General features: G+C 39.7%; 2 protein-coding genes across 4 annotated transcripts in view; one reads left to right on the top strand and one right to left on the bottom strand.

The window, feature by feature from the left end:
* The window catches only part of Cmss1 (cms1 ribosomal small subunit homolog), a 302,972-nt gene that overhangs the window by 80,947 nt on the left and 208,570 nt on the right, over nt 1–13,455 (top strand). The gene's annotated exons all lie outside the window — the stretch shown is intronic.
* The window catches only part of Filip1l (filamin A interacting protein 1 like), an 86,043-nt gene that overhangs the window by 72,247 nt on the left and 341 nt on the right, over nt 1–13,455 (bottom strand). For both annotated transcript variants that reach the window (XM_076943030.1, XM_034514827.2), the window contains exons 2-3: nt 12,670–12,843; nt 7,114–7,292 (exon numbers count right to left, since the gene is read on the bottom strand). In XM_076943030.1, coding sequence (XP_076799145.1) covers nt 7,114–7,292; nt 12,670–12,843 — 353 coding nt within the window. The remainder of the gene's footprint in view (nt 1–7,113; nt 7,293–12,669; nt 12,844–13,455) is intronic.

The following is a 13,455-nucleotide window of genomic DNA, read 5'->3' as shown; positions in this document are numbered from 1 at the left end:
TTAGATTGTAGGATTCTGAGATCTCTGTAACTTTTGGTGTGTATCTGGATACCATTGCTTTAATTGTAGTGGCCCTGTCAGGAGTAGAAAGGCTCTGCATGGCTTGGGTTTGCATATATTAGGATTAGTTATGAGTACATGAGACTTGAGAAGCAGTGGAAACCTAGATGGCCTTTAAGAATGGAAACACAGATTTGCAATCGGAAGCTAACATTTGGGGCACCGTTTCACCAGTCCCTTAAAGAGGTGAGTAACAGTTCACATTGTAACAAGAACCTAGTTCATCACAGAACCACCCTGCACCCATTATGGTTTGGTTGGCTTTGTTTGGTTGGTTGGTTGGTTTGGTTTGTTTTTGGCTGCCGTTTAACGTTTCTAATTTTTTGAATAGGATAAAGTTGCTAATCATTATACATCCACATTTACATTCAAAATTATTTGTGAAGTGTAGTTTAGCTATCTGGAAAGAAAAACAGTCAAATAGCATCAGCAGTGTATCCAAATCTTTAATTATGTGGCCTGTATAAAAACCGCCAAACTGTACAGTTACATGAATATGGTTTTATGGCATCTGTTAAAAGTTAAGTTGTAATCTATAGTCTTAAATGGGTTTTTGGTATTCATGAGGTCATTAATCTCTGTGCATCCCTGCCTAGCTGCTATGTTAGGTATCAAGTGGGGTGCATGAACAGAAGACTGATCACATAATTCTCTATAGAAATATCCATATGTATGTATGTATGTATGTATATGGTGGGTCTCCATTTTCTTCTGATAGAGAACTGGATACCCACGACAAAGGTCAAGTGGAGATCTGTCATCCACATTACTACTTGCTGGACATAGCCTAGGGAATATGTAATACAAATAACTTCTAGCCAGAAAAGAGAGGAAATGATTGCATTTGCATGCAATGTACTCTACAACAATAGTTTAGTGTGCATGAAATTTAAAACTGCTGCCTTTCCAAATACTACTTTTTAAAAGTGGGTTTTAAAGCACTGTACAAGAGATGTTTTGCTTTGTGAGATATTGGAAAAGCAAAGCTGATATTTAAGACCAAAGATGCTAAAAATCTTTATGGTCACAGTTGCAAGGTATTAAATTCTCATGTAAATTTCTCTAGTTTAGTGAGCTGTTTGGCTTCTTTTGAACAGTTGGCCCTTGTGAGCATCACATAATATTTTATTATATGGTGACACTTTTCTTATATATTAAAATGACTTATAAACAGCATGATGTCAAGGCTACTTTGTGTCTGTTTTTTATGGCAAACATACCCGGGATCTAATGTAGATGAAGCTCTCCCTCAACCCCATTTAGCACAGGATTGTCTTGTAGGTCGTGTAGAGTCACACACTATACAAGCTAAGCACCCAGGTACTCATTTATGTAAAAATTGATATGCTTGTTATACTCATTCATTGGTGTATTTCAATGGCCTTTATCCAAAGCCTCCAGTGAATTTGATGTTTTTGAAGAGAAGGAGTTGAAAGCAGTCTAATTTGTCTATCTAATGAGTGGGTTAACAGTAAGATCAAATAGGACTCAACACTTCAGTCATCTTGCCTGAAGCAAGTCTACTCGGTAGGCTTGTCATATTAGAGAGTGGACCTAAAGGACTTAAGTTGCTTCTTGTCAAAGGAAAAATGGAAGTGGTTTGTTCTTTACTGAACTGAACAGTAAAAGACTGGTGCAAAGTGTGATCAAAGCACCAGCCTTTGACTGCAGACCCCTGTTGACCTCCTCCAGTAGTGCACACATCCCCCAGTCACTAGCTAGTCAAAACTGGGTAGAGAAGGAGTAGAAGTCAGTTCTCGTGATGCCTTCTTCCATGTGGCTCCTAAGAAGATAATGTGAGCTTCTGCTTTGTGAAGTTGGATTGTCAGCCCTAAATGACTTGAAACGTAACTTAGGACTTTAGGAACTTCTTGAGTTGAAACCACCTTTTCATGCAGTCACCATAACATTGTCTGCCTCCTGACTTAGTAGTCCTTTCAGTAGATTTCAGCGTAAATCTAGTAGTAGATGTGGTTTGTTTTAGTCATAGAATGAATGGTTTTTAAAGAAGACCTTTTTTTCTCCTTTGCATTCCCCACTCCATTTACACTAAAGAAGAATTCTGAAAAAAAAAATAATTTTTTTTTTTACAAAATTACACTGACTGAAAATGATTTTTGCTTGGCTCTCCTGTAATGCCGTCCAGAAAGGCCAACAATTCCTGGCATTGCTTCAGTGTAAAACTTTCACATGGACTGCACTTTACTTCAGCCAAGTGTATAGAACCCAGGTCAGTGAAACACACACTTGCTTAGCTGAACCTGTCACTGAGCAAGAAGCTGCCATGAGACATGGTGTGATAAGGTAGTGTGGACACACCAAACCACACATTTCAGCTAGGGAAACACAACCTTAACAAGTTTGGGAACTTGCTTTTCAGAACTGATTCCTGCCCCCAACCACCCTCAGTGGGAAAGCCAATTGCTTACTGATTACGACAGCGACATCACTTAGCAAACATTTTGGCCTGAACTCAATGTGTGACATCAGGCTCCTTTAGGCTTTTTCACATAAAATGAATTCTCCAAAGAAAACACAAAAATTGAGCCTTAATTTGAAATCCATTATTTTATCCTCTAAGGTCTCATTAATTATTTAATTTTTTTCTCTGTAGATACTAACTGATACTTACAATGAATGCTGAACCCTCACAGTGGGTTTTCTTTCCAGACTTTTTAATCAGATAGTGCTCTCCCAAGCAGCTTTGAAGTAGGGTTCATATCTTGTTTTACTTTAGGACAAGAGTCTGCAAATCCTGGAGGGACTTACAACACTTACATCAAGGAGTAAACACTGTTTTTTGTTCCTCTAGGAAAAGGTAGTCTTGCTTTTGTGAATGAGTGACTTTGTCACCACAGTGTAAAGGATTCATTGATGGTGTGTGCCTTGATGTCTCATTTTTCTTCTATGTAAACAAGTTCCCGTGTGTGTGTGTGTGTGTGTGTGTGTGTGTGTGTGTGTGTGTGTAACTCAAACCACCCGGGTTTTTCCCATGCTCTATTTTGTCGGATGGTGTTCACTCAGGAATTTCATGTTCATGGCTTTAAAGTAGGTGGATGTCAGTCATGCCACACGAGGCTTGTAGCCTTTCTCGATGCAGGCTGGAGCAAGTGTTGAGGGGAATGTACCAACAGTGCCAAGAGACAGGAATTGTACGTACAGGCAAAGCAAAGGAAGAAAGAAGTTTCTGTGTGCTGTGAGCTGCGAGTTAGTTTGACATTCACACACCCAAATGGTTCCATCTGGAAGCTTTTCCCTCGCAATGGAAACAGGTGAATGCTCGATCACCTATTACACTGGCTGAGCAAGGAGAACACCACGCTCTAACTTAGTAACTTTTTCTACTTATTTGGAATGCCATGTTCACTTTGATTATCTTTTAAGAGTTTATATCCTATACAACAAAAACTAATCCATTGAATTCTTCCTCTCCAGCTCCTTTGTTACCTGTGGAAATGCCATCTGTAGCAAACTGATCCAAGGTGTACAGTACACTTACCTCTGTTTCTTTCCCTCTAGCCTGTGTGCTATTTCCACTGATCTTTAATTCACATTTCTGGGTTATTCCTCTTTGCTCTCTGGAGTAAAACAGCCATGTACACCTACCTCCCAGTGTTAGTGTTATTCTGGATGGTTGCCCTAGCCTTGCTCCAGAAGATGAGAACAGCCGTGAACATGAGAACCCTACCCCATCAGCCCTTCACATTCTCAGCCTAAATCTCTGTCATCTTGCATCTCATGTGGTCAGCCCCTGGATAGGGTCAGCCTGCACCTCTTTGTTCTCTGCCTATGCTCAGTGAATGTTCACAATATGGGGAGATGAAAGCAAGTGTCTGTTAGCAAGTCAATGCCAAGACAGTATGGGAGCCAAATTAGTTCACTAGTGCCAAACCACAGGGCTTCAAGATCGTATTTAATATAACATTGTCTCATTGAATAATAAATCGTATATTTGTAATGTCTGAGTTGAATCTTCCCTTGGTGCCAGATTTTTTGAGCTTTTAAAATCAGTTCTTGCAGATACCTCCAGAGTTCATAAAGTTCAGATTCTTTAGGATATTGTTCACTTTTCCTCCTGTGTTTCAAATAAACAACCTGGGAAAAATAGAGCACTTATAGGGTACAGGGGTGCTTAAGTGAGTGTTTACCAGGAAATTCTCTGAAAAGAAATGTGACCTTACCATTAGCTAGGACACTGCTGGAACTTTGGTTTCCTAACTAAAATACTAATTGGAAATTTATTGGCTCAATTTGGTAGTTGTAAGCCTGTAATCCCAGAACTCTTGAAGCTGAGCCAAGGAAGGTTGTCTGAAGCTCGAGGCCAGTCTGTGTGACACAGCAAGACCACATCTCAAAACCAACACAAAACAAAGCAGAATTTTTCACACAACGCAGTTGAGATGGCTAGGATTTTTGATCCTTTTTTCTGCACTATTCTGTGGTTGATAGACTTTAGTGTCACTGTTGACACTAGAAAGAAGTGAAGCAAGTGCCTGTAGAAATTGACATTGCACATCCTGTTTCCTTCCTTTGCAGCATCAGTGGAGTGATCAGTCGATTGTCCATACTGTTGACGCTGACGAAGAATAGGTCAAAGTAGAGCAAATACCCTGCTCTGTGTACAATAATAAAAGATTTGCCAACCAAACCCCTTTTCATTAAGCATACTTATCAAATACTGGTTCTCACCTGGAGCCACTACAATCTCATCTGCTCTTCAAAGCACTGTACTGGATTTTGCCCCTTCTTGGTGAAGTGACCATCTAAGTTCCTGTAGCATCTTCCATGTCTCTAAAACCTTGGGCATTTTCTCTCCTTTCCTGGGTGATTTTGGCTGGTCCTCTCTTTTTTTTGTTTCTGTTAAAATTTTTCCTCAGTTGGTTTTATGTGCATTTTCTTCTGGTCCTTCCATCCTTTTGCTTTTTTTTTTCTCAGCTTTCTTTTCTGACTTCCCAGAAAACAGTGAAACATTGACTCTAGGCTTCCATTGTTAACATTTTATATCTCAGTGGCACCTATTCACACAGCATCAACTGTACACATTGCAAATTCACACATGGGCCCATACTTTTGTAGACCTATGTATCTGACTATAGGTATTTATACATGTTCTTCCTACTAGATTTTTGGAAGATACAAAGATATTTCATACTCAACATGTCTAAATCAGGAGTCACCTCCTTTCTCTTCAGCTGAAATTCCACAACCAACAGCTATGCCCCATCTCCATTTTTCACATCTTGGTGTGTAACCAGAATGCCAGCTAAATACTCGCACATCTCTCCACTCTGAGCAGTTATTCAGGGTGGGCTCCCCTCCTGTTTCCTGTCTGCACCTCTCATCTTCCTTATCTGGGTAGTTGCCTCTACAGAAGGCTCCCTGTCTCTAGTCTACACTCCTCCCATCTTTCCTCCATGTTGCTTTCATTGCTCTTTAAGAAAGCATACCTTTGGTGACTCCACATGGGATGGATACCCAGGTGGAATGGTCTCCAGATGACCCCTTTTTCAGTTTCTGTTCCATGCTTTGTCTCCATATTTGCTCCCATGAATATTTTGTTACTCTTTCTAAGAAGAACTGAAGCATCTACACTTGGTCTTCCTTCTTCATGAGCTTCATGTGGTCTGTGAGTTGTATCTTGGATATTGCGAACTTTTGGGCTAATATCCAATTATCAGTGCATGCACACCATGTGTGTTCTTTTGTGATTGGGTTACCTCACTCAGGATGATATTTTCTAGTTCTATCCATTTGCCTAAGAATTTCATGAAGTCGTTTTTAATAGCTGAGTAGTACTCCATTATATAAATGTACCACATTTTCTGTATCCATTCTTCTGCTGGAAAGGACATCTGGGTTCTTTCCAGCTTCTGGCTATTATACATAAGGCTGCTATGAACATAGTGGAGCATGTGTCCTTTTTATATGTTGGAGCATCGTTTGGGTATATGCCCAGGAGTGGTATAGCTGGGTCCTCAGGTAATGCTATGTCCAATTTTCTGAGGAACCGCCAGACTGGGTGTAGTCCCATGTGTAGTCGCCAAAGGTAGACACTGATGTGGATGCCAGGAAGTGCATGCTGACAGGACCCTGATATAGCTGTCTCCTAGAGGTGGATGCTCACAGCTAACCATTGAACTGATCATGGGGTTCCCAATGGAGGAGTGAGAGAGAAGACTGAAGGAGCTGAAAAGGTTTGGGGCCCCATGGGGAGAGCAACAATACCAACCAACCAGAGATCCCAGGGTCTAAACCACCAGCCTGGGAGCACATAGGGAGGGACCCATGGCTCCAGCTGTATATGTAGGAGAGGATGGCATTGTTGGGCTTAGGTGGGAGAGGAAGTCCTTGGTCTAGTGAAGGCTGGATGCCCCAGTGTGGGGGAATTCATGGGTGGGGAGGTGGGAGTGGGTAGGTGCCTGGGGTTACATCCTTATAAAAGCAGGAGGAGGGGGATGGGATAAGGGGTTCCTAGGTGGGAGGGAAATGGGGAAAGGGGATCAATCTGAAATGTAAATAAACTATCCAATAAAAAAAAGAAAAGTTTAATCATGTTAAATAAAATGTGCTTTTGGTGTCTGTGTGGGAAAAGAAAGCATACCTGATGACCTCACTTTCTCACATTTTTTTTTATTGGCTCCATCTTATAGTGTATTGTGCGAGCACTTATGGCTGGGTACCCATCTTTGCTTTTCTTCTCCTGAGCTTGCACCCTCTTCTCTAGCAGTGTAGAAGCCTGGACTTCTCTCAGGACGCACACTGTTTCTTGCGACAGCACTTGCCTAGCATACACACTCATCTCCTCTCACACCGAAAGTTGTTTTGCTTAGGGACACTTTCTCAGTGACACTCCCTGAGAGAATTGGGAATTCAGTATTTATATTTTCATAATTATTGTGCTGTATTGATAATACCATTGGATATAATGCTTCCCTCACCTGGTCCCTCAGATCTTTGAGACCAGAATATGTTTCATATTAACCCTTCCAGCCCACCATAACATTTGTAATACTTTGCAGAAGGGGCCATCGTTCTATCCTCTGCAGCTCTTACCTCTCACATTCCTGTTCCAATAAGTTTATGAATTCATCATTTTTCTCCATATATTCTTTATGTTTTCTTTTTTCTTCCTCCATCTCCATTATGGTTTGCCGGTGGGATTTTTCTACCATTAAGAGTTGTTCCAAGATCCGCCTGTGAGATTCTTTATGTGTTTCTACGACTTTATCCAACTACGGGAGAAAATGTATTTATTGCCCGTTAATTACAAATTATTCACAATACTTTGTTCTTTCAGCCTTTTACATATTACTGTGTTTTTACTAATTAACTTGATAGGTTTCTTTACTCCTTGTGTAGTTTTGAAAGCATGATTTTACAGATTAAATACAAGGTGTAGCAACTGATAAAAATACTGATTTTTGCTTTGTTTTATCATGTAAGATTGAAAATACTTGTGAATTTAATGCCAAGTACCACTTTACGGTAGTTAATGCACAGCTTATGGCATGCAATTGAAGAGTCCAAAACACAAAGTAACCAAAGATTTAAGAAAAAAATAAGCAAAACTAAGAAATAATTTAGAACCTGACGAATTCTCTCTGACATCTAGATTCTTACCTTGGCTGTTCTGTTTTCTTATGTGGGCTTATGATGACAAATATCAGATGTTCTTAAAATATTTGATTATGTCATTGTTGATAATTTTAATAATCTCGGCCAGTCATTTTGTGACTGATAAGTTGTATTGACTGCCTATAGAGGCCTTACTGATATAGTAGTTTCTGAGAAGGTAGTGTTGGGTTTTTTATAAAACAATGTTTTAAACCACTTATAAACATCTGAAAATTCCATATTAATGACATGGAGAAATCAAGAGAGCTTTGAACTGAAAGTACTTACCCCTTCCCTAGGAGGGTATGATAAGCCTATGACACAACTGGGAACAGCCTAAGATTTAAGTAAGCGGCTTTCAGAGTTTAAGAGTAAAATAATGATTAGCCTCATTTACAAATCAGTTGTTGTAGGAAAAACATTCCATTAAATTTGACTCTTGAATTAGATCAATAACTAATCATAAATATTTAATGAAGTAAAAGTGAGTATCTAAAGTTCACTAACTGCAAAAGAATAAAACAAAACTAAGTCTGTTCTTAGGTAGACGGTTGTAATTGTCTGGATGTGTTTTAACCTTTGTCAGCCATCATACAGCATAGATTTATATGAAAGCCTCCTTAAGTTGCACAGTACCATGTACAGCGAATATACACTATGAAACCTTTGCTTTATAAGAAAAATTATCATATAATGTATCATCATCTAGTTTGTAAACTAAAATAAAAATTGTTTTCATTGTAAAGAGAGGCTATAGATGCATAAACTTCTTGTTCTCTAGTGTGTTTGTTCCATCTCGGGCAGTGATGCTGGTTCATTCATCACAGACTTGGGAGGAAGGCTGGAAAGAGTCAGTGCCATGCATGTGTTACATGGCCTCTTGGCACCTGGTCTCTCTCCCAGTTCTTCCCATGCCATGGTGTTTTCTTTCACCAGAAGGAATACTCAGTCTCTATCCCAGTGGTTCTCACCCTGTGGGTTCCACCCCTTTGTGGGTCAAACAACCCTTTCATAGGGGTTGCATATATCCTGCATATTAAATGTTTACATTATGACAAAACCAGCAAAAGTATAGTTATGAAGTAGCAACAAAATAATTTTATGGTTGGGTGTCATAGCATGAGGATTAAAGTGTCCCAGCATGGGAAGATTGAGAACCACTGCTGTATGCAGAGTCAGCTGTACCTTCTGAAATTTCTGTCTCATTTTCATTCCAGTCTACATGTCTCCCACCCAGCTTGGGTTCAGGGAGCTCTTAGAATGCACAGCAATAAAAGATTGCTTTATCGTAATATTAAGACCTAGAAGCCTTTGTCCCACCCCCCAGACTTTCTTTATTCCCCCTATTTGCTCCTTCAGAGCTGTTTGCCTCTTCCTATCAAAGCCCAATTCCCTGTGACGTCCTTCCCTCACATCCCATGACTCTAGAAGAATGGCGAGAATCTCCTACATGCTATTCAGTACCAGACAGCTTGCATGTGTGACAGCGGGAATCAGAAAGCTTTGCATAATGACCTTGTAGAGAAGATGCTCCCTGAAGAGGCTTGTTGATTCTGGAGATTCTTTAGTTTGTATCTGAAGGTTTATTCTATGACTTAATGTATTGCTATGCCTCTTAGACAGTATGCCAGTGCTTCTCGCTTCAGGCTTTTCGCACTGCTGACAGGTCACATGATAGACCTGACTCTTCCTAAGCGCATGGAGTCACTTTTCTAGTTTATATTTTAGAGTCTTCAATTATAAAGTAAATGAATGGGCTTAATGATTTCTAAGATCAAATTTAGTTTCTTAATTTTTACAAGGCGACAAGTATTCAAGTGCATCTCCTGTCATTTGAATGCCAAGTCCTTCTGCTTTCACTAGGAAGAAAAAACAAACTCTGGCATTACCAGGGACCATGGTAAGGCACTATGTCATTAAGTGTCGTGCCGAAGGATTATCAGAGACTGCCCCTTTCTTGGTTCTGTTCTTCCTCATGGATTGAGGCTGGGAATGAAAACAGCCATACTTGTTAGCCATTTTCAAGGGCACCCTGGTAGAAAATTTAAGAAATGGCTTTCTAATGTTTTATGTGCATCATAACTTCTAGTTAGTTAGTAAGCCTGACTCTGAACCTGTATCATCAAAATCTAGCTGATTGGGTTGGAGTTCTTTCCATGGTCAGAAAAATAAAACACAGAGAGTTTTACTATTTTTGTTTGTTTTAGCTACTGACTTTTAAAAATGAAATAATAATGGTCTTTGTTTTAATATATACCAAGTAACAGACCGCCCTAGTATGGGTTTGGTGGATGGATGTGTGGTTCTCTTTATTTTTTTTTTCATTTGGCTCTTGGTACATTGTCTTTTCTTTAATTGTCTTTCTTGTATTTATTCTAAATATACTAGTTATGGATAAAGCTAATTAAGACAACAGGGAAATTGTTTGGCCAATTTAGTAAATTGAAGGTAACCAAATCTACTACTCATAAAACAGCACACTTCTTCCTTGTCTGGACTAACACCTGATTTTCCTTGATACCCTTGGGATTCATTGTCTCTGCACCACAAACCCTGGGACTGGGCCTGACTCTTAGGCCTCTGTTCTGACTCCTGAAAGCTCTCCTTTGTTTCATTCTTTCCCCCTGCAGCCATTGTCAAATAAAGTCCAAAGGTCACAGATTGTATTTCAAACTGATTTTGTCATTCAATGCCCAGTACTGGAAGTTTGTCGGTTATAGAAAAAAAAAATCAAAATGTACCAAATGAAAAACCAGTATATGGAAATTTCATCCTTAGTTTTTACTTTCATGTTTGTCTTTCTTTGGTCTAGCTCACCCATGCATTTGAAAATGGTTTTATATTTTATCCAGAATTTTATTTTATTCTTTAATGATGCAGTTTCATAATATAGTCTTTGTTATTGCTGGGGACGGAGATTGATTATGTTCTTCTGACTTAACCTTTGGATCTTGCCTTTCTTGGTCGATTTTACATTCTTCCTGCCTGTTACAGCCCCTCAGAGTACTCTGTTGTGCTGCCCTGTGAGGTCATATGTCATCTGACCTCCTCTAGATAGGAAGCATCCTGGAGGCAGCAACCATGACAATCTTTATATATTAGCTTTTCGGTAAATACTGATTAAGCGAATGAGTAAAGTAGTATGTTCAGTTAAATTCTGCAAAATACTTTAAGAATTGTCTTTACACACTGGTACTTTTATTGAAGTATCTTTGAGAGTCTAAATGTTACATTTTCTGTGATGACTTTAAAAGAACTAGCAATACTTGAGGCATCAACTGCAATATTGACTTCTAATACAAAACTCCAAGTTAAAAAGAAACACGAAGTTTCAAAGTTTCTGGTCTTTGTACCCTCTTACTCGCACTGTACCATGAATCTGTTTTATTGTTTCTTCAGGCTCACGCGCCCCTCTTGTCATTTGGGATCAGCGTTCATCCCACATCCTCCAAAAGGAGAAGTTGTTCTTCTCTGTTACTATGCTTTAAGAGTTAGATAAGCCCCTTCTACATTATCTGACACATGGTTTTGTTCATGCAGATTCCTACTGTGTGACTAAGATACAGACTATATATAAGATCTGTAGTCATAATGGTCCACTCTCCTCCCTCTCTTCCTTAACTCCCCTTTATTTTCTGGATATCTCATCTCTTACCTATTAAATAGAGGAGAACAGACAGCTGAGCTATGTAATTAGTTAAGTGGGCTTCAGGAAACTGATAGCCAAGGACAAAGAAATCTATAAGGGTGAAGTAGAAACCATGAAATAGAAACATTGGCAGAACGTATAGGGGCACCCTGTGAGAGCTGTGTGTGGCTGTTGGTAGGTAGAGTGATATCTGTAGGAGTGGCCATTAAAGAATGCTGGATTGGTAAAGCCAGAAGAGAACAGGAGTAACATTCAGAGACACTTTACAGGGACAGGGCTGCCGTTTGATGAGTCCTGTTCAGCGTATTTTCACCGGCCATGGATTTACTCTGTACCTCATGTAGTTGGCATGTTTGTCAGGCCTAGCAGAGGCATGTTGGGAGCCAGGATAGTTCCAGCATTGTTGACTTGCATGCAGCCTCAGTTCTTCTTGTTTAAGATTTGGATTAAGGCATAAATCAACAGACTTTGGGTGGTCTCATCCTTACCACTTAGAAAAGCACATTCACATGACCAAACTACTTCAGAATTTGGCAAGACAGTAGTCTTCTCTCATGAGATTCCCAAGACAAGAGCATTAGAGGTCAGTCCTGAGCTAGATTGCCAGAGCAAAGGGGCGGGAGGGGGTAATTTGTCTAAAACTTGCCTTCATTCTCCCAGCTTTAACTCATATTCTTAGCTGTTTCCTTTTATAAAAATGAAAATTTCCATTTAGGTCTCTGAGGAAAATAGAAGAATAAGAAAGGAAGGATGTCAAGAGTTTTAGAAACTTTAACCAAGAAAACGGAGCAAGAAACATCTCATCTGTAGGCAGCAAGGGCCATGTTTGTGCTCCTCACCCTTGCTGCCACAGGATCCAGTGGGTAGGAGAACGGTCTTCCCTGTCAGTGTCTGAAGAAGAGGTATCCCATCATCTAAAACTCTGTTTCTTGGATAGTTAGATAGTTTCTTTTTAATGATCAAATTTTGTATGACATAATACCTCACTTTTTTAACCTTGATAATGAACTGGATCTGCTTTTTATTATAGTCTGGTTAGTCGTCAAGCCCGCAAAAGAAGTACAGATGCTTTCAAATTTTGCCCATATGTGAGCTCTTCCATTTTATGTTTCAGTGTGATTGTAAGAAATAGGAAACATGACAAGGTGGAAGCACCTTAGCTGTCATTTATCTTTCTCCCCCATATCTGTTTGGGTAGGTTTTTAGAGCATCTGGACACTTCCTGATTGTGAAGAACTCCTTTCAAGGAGATGCATACATATCATGACCACTCGCTAGGCCCAGGCTCTTGGCTGACAGTGTGCTTGCTTCTCTGCCTTCTGAGTGTCCATGCCTGATGTGCTTACCTCATTCATTGGTTTCTCATAGATGTCCTCCTGCCAAGGGGCAGATTTTGCTTGAAAAGCATCTCTCTGGAGAGCCTCCAACACCTTTTTTGGAGTGACAAATCCATACTGAGCTTCCAGCAAAGCCAGGTCTATTTTTTCAGCCCTTAGAATGCCTATGACTTCATCTCGAGCCTAGAAGAACAAACAGTATTTCAGAAAGATTGCTTATCTACTCCCAGGCTCAGCACACAGTCTCTTGTGACAGCCAATGGTATTTTGCATGCTCTTTCAAATATAAGTGAGCCATATTTGGTACCTTGTGGAAAAGGTGACCAAACCATGTCTCTTCAGCCTTCTAACACTTCACTTAAACATGTTAACAGTTAACAGTATTTTACAAAATAATCACTTTACTACATTCGGGGGCTGTTTCATTGGTTTCCAATAGGGGATGTGATACCCCTTAGTGAACCATCATTTGGGCTTTCAAAAGCTAGGAAGTGAGCAGCTGTTTTTAGGTTTTTATATAAATAAAATGATAGACGATGCTGAGGAGCTAGTTTACTTCGGATACAGAATGCTCATTGTTATTTAAACCAATGTAGAGGTGATCTGGCATGATTACTGAGATGAGCCTGTGAGCAGAGGATGTGTCCTTTCACAGCATGCATGCCGATCTTATGTCATGGTGACAACCCCCTTTTAAATGTGATTAATTACAGTTATTTTTTTGAGTTGGTAGAAGAAAATCTGTTTGTGTAGTCAAGCTTTGCTTTTGGAGATACATGAATATGAATCACAGCT

The sequence above is a fragment of the Arvicanthis niloticus genome, chromosome 12 (genome assembly GCF_011762505.2).
Source record: "Arvicanthis niloticus isolate mArvNil1 chromosome 12, mArvNil1.pat.X, whole genome shotgun sequence".
Lineage (NCBI taxonomy): Eukaryota > Metazoa > Chordata > Mammalia > Rodentia > Muridae > Arvicanthis > Arvicanthis niloticus.
The sequence above is the reverse complement of the archived record's forward strand: the minus strand, read 5'-3'. Positions and strand labels throughout refer to the sequence as shown.